Source organism: Trachymyrmex cornetzi, unplaced genomic scaffold, assembly GCF_001594075.2.
Source record: "Trachymyrmex cornetzi isolate Tcor2-1 unplaced genomic scaffold, Tcor1.1 scaffold729, whole genome shotgun sequence".
NCBI classification, from domain to species: domain Eukaryota; kingdom Metazoa; phylum Arthropoda; class Insecta; order Hymenoptera; family Formicidae; genus Trachymyrmex; species Trachymyrmex cornetzi.
In genome coordinates, this window is record NW_017300058.1 from 3,254 (window position 1) to 4,343 (window position 1,090).

The following is a 1,090-nucleotide window of genomic DNA, read 5'->3' on the forward strand; positions in this document are numbered from 1 at the left end:
GAATTTTCTATCTAATCAGGTTCTAGCGACTCTGCTGTAATGAGCACGGCATCCATCTAATTGAAACCACATTTCAGTACGTTGTTGTAATGGGATGTTTTCTAAATAGTCAGAAAATTCATTCTCCAAGAAATTTAAAAAACGGTCCCCATTTAATTTTGCAGGTAAAAAAAACGGTCCCACTAAAACGTTGTTCCAAATTCCAAGCCAGACGTTAACAGAAAACTCATGCTGAAATTTGTATTCTCTAACAGACCTGGGATTTAGTTGAGCCCATATATGATAATTCCTTTGATTAATTATTCCACCTCTAGTAAATGTTGCCTCATCTGACCACATTATTTTAGATGGAAATAAAATATCATTGTGGCATTGCTCAAAGTACCAGTTACAAAAGTTCAATCTGTTCCAATGATCTTGAGGTAATAAATTTTGCACTTTTTGAATGTGGTAGGGATAGCGATTATCTCCTTTTACAGTTCGCCAAATTGTTTGTGGTGACACTCCCAATACAGCCGACGCATTCCGAACGCTGGTCTCAGGATGATTGTCAAAATGTTGTAAAATACGATTCCCTACCTGCAAATCTCTTCGTAACGCTGCTTGAAATCGGTTGTTTTCTTGTCGAATTGAAAATGATCCAGTCTCTCGCAATCTATTAAATGTCAACATAAACACTCTTCGGTTTGGCACTCTTCTGTTTGGAAATCGTCGCGCATATTCTCGCACCGCCTTTAAAGCATTACCGTTGCAGAAACCGTATACAAAAACCATATCAGCATATTCACTATTAGAATACGTACGCGGCATATTGCAAAAGACAAAATTCATCTACTGTTAAAGGCTTTCAAAGAGCGACCGACAAATTCATAACAGAAAGTGGAAAATGTAATCAAATATGTCAATGCTAGATATGGCAAGAAATGTAAACATTTTTTTTCGATTTTCTCTGAAACAGAGCAAAAACGAGCATATGTCTATAGGACTTTTTTCTTAGTTTTTTACTCCTCTACACGCTCCCGAAGTTTTGCCATTTAATTTGGAAACACCCTGTATATACATAGAGCTAATATATACTATAAACTTACTT

At 36.2% G+C, this 1,090-nt stretch overlaps 1 protein-coding gene across 1 annotated transcript in view; it reads right to left on the reverse strand.

Moving 5' to 3' along the window:
• LOC108767823 (uncharacterized) overlaps nt 1-880 on the reverse strand; it is a 1,009-nt gene extending 129 nt beyond the window's left edge. The window contains exon 1 of the mRNA XM_018517891.1: nt 398-880. Within this exon, the coding sequence (XP_018373393.1) occupies nt 398-831 (434 nt within the window). The 5' untranslated portion in view covers nt 832-880. The remainder of the gene's footprint in view (nt 1-397) is intronic.
• Nucleotides 881-1,090: the final 210 nt, after the last annotated feature.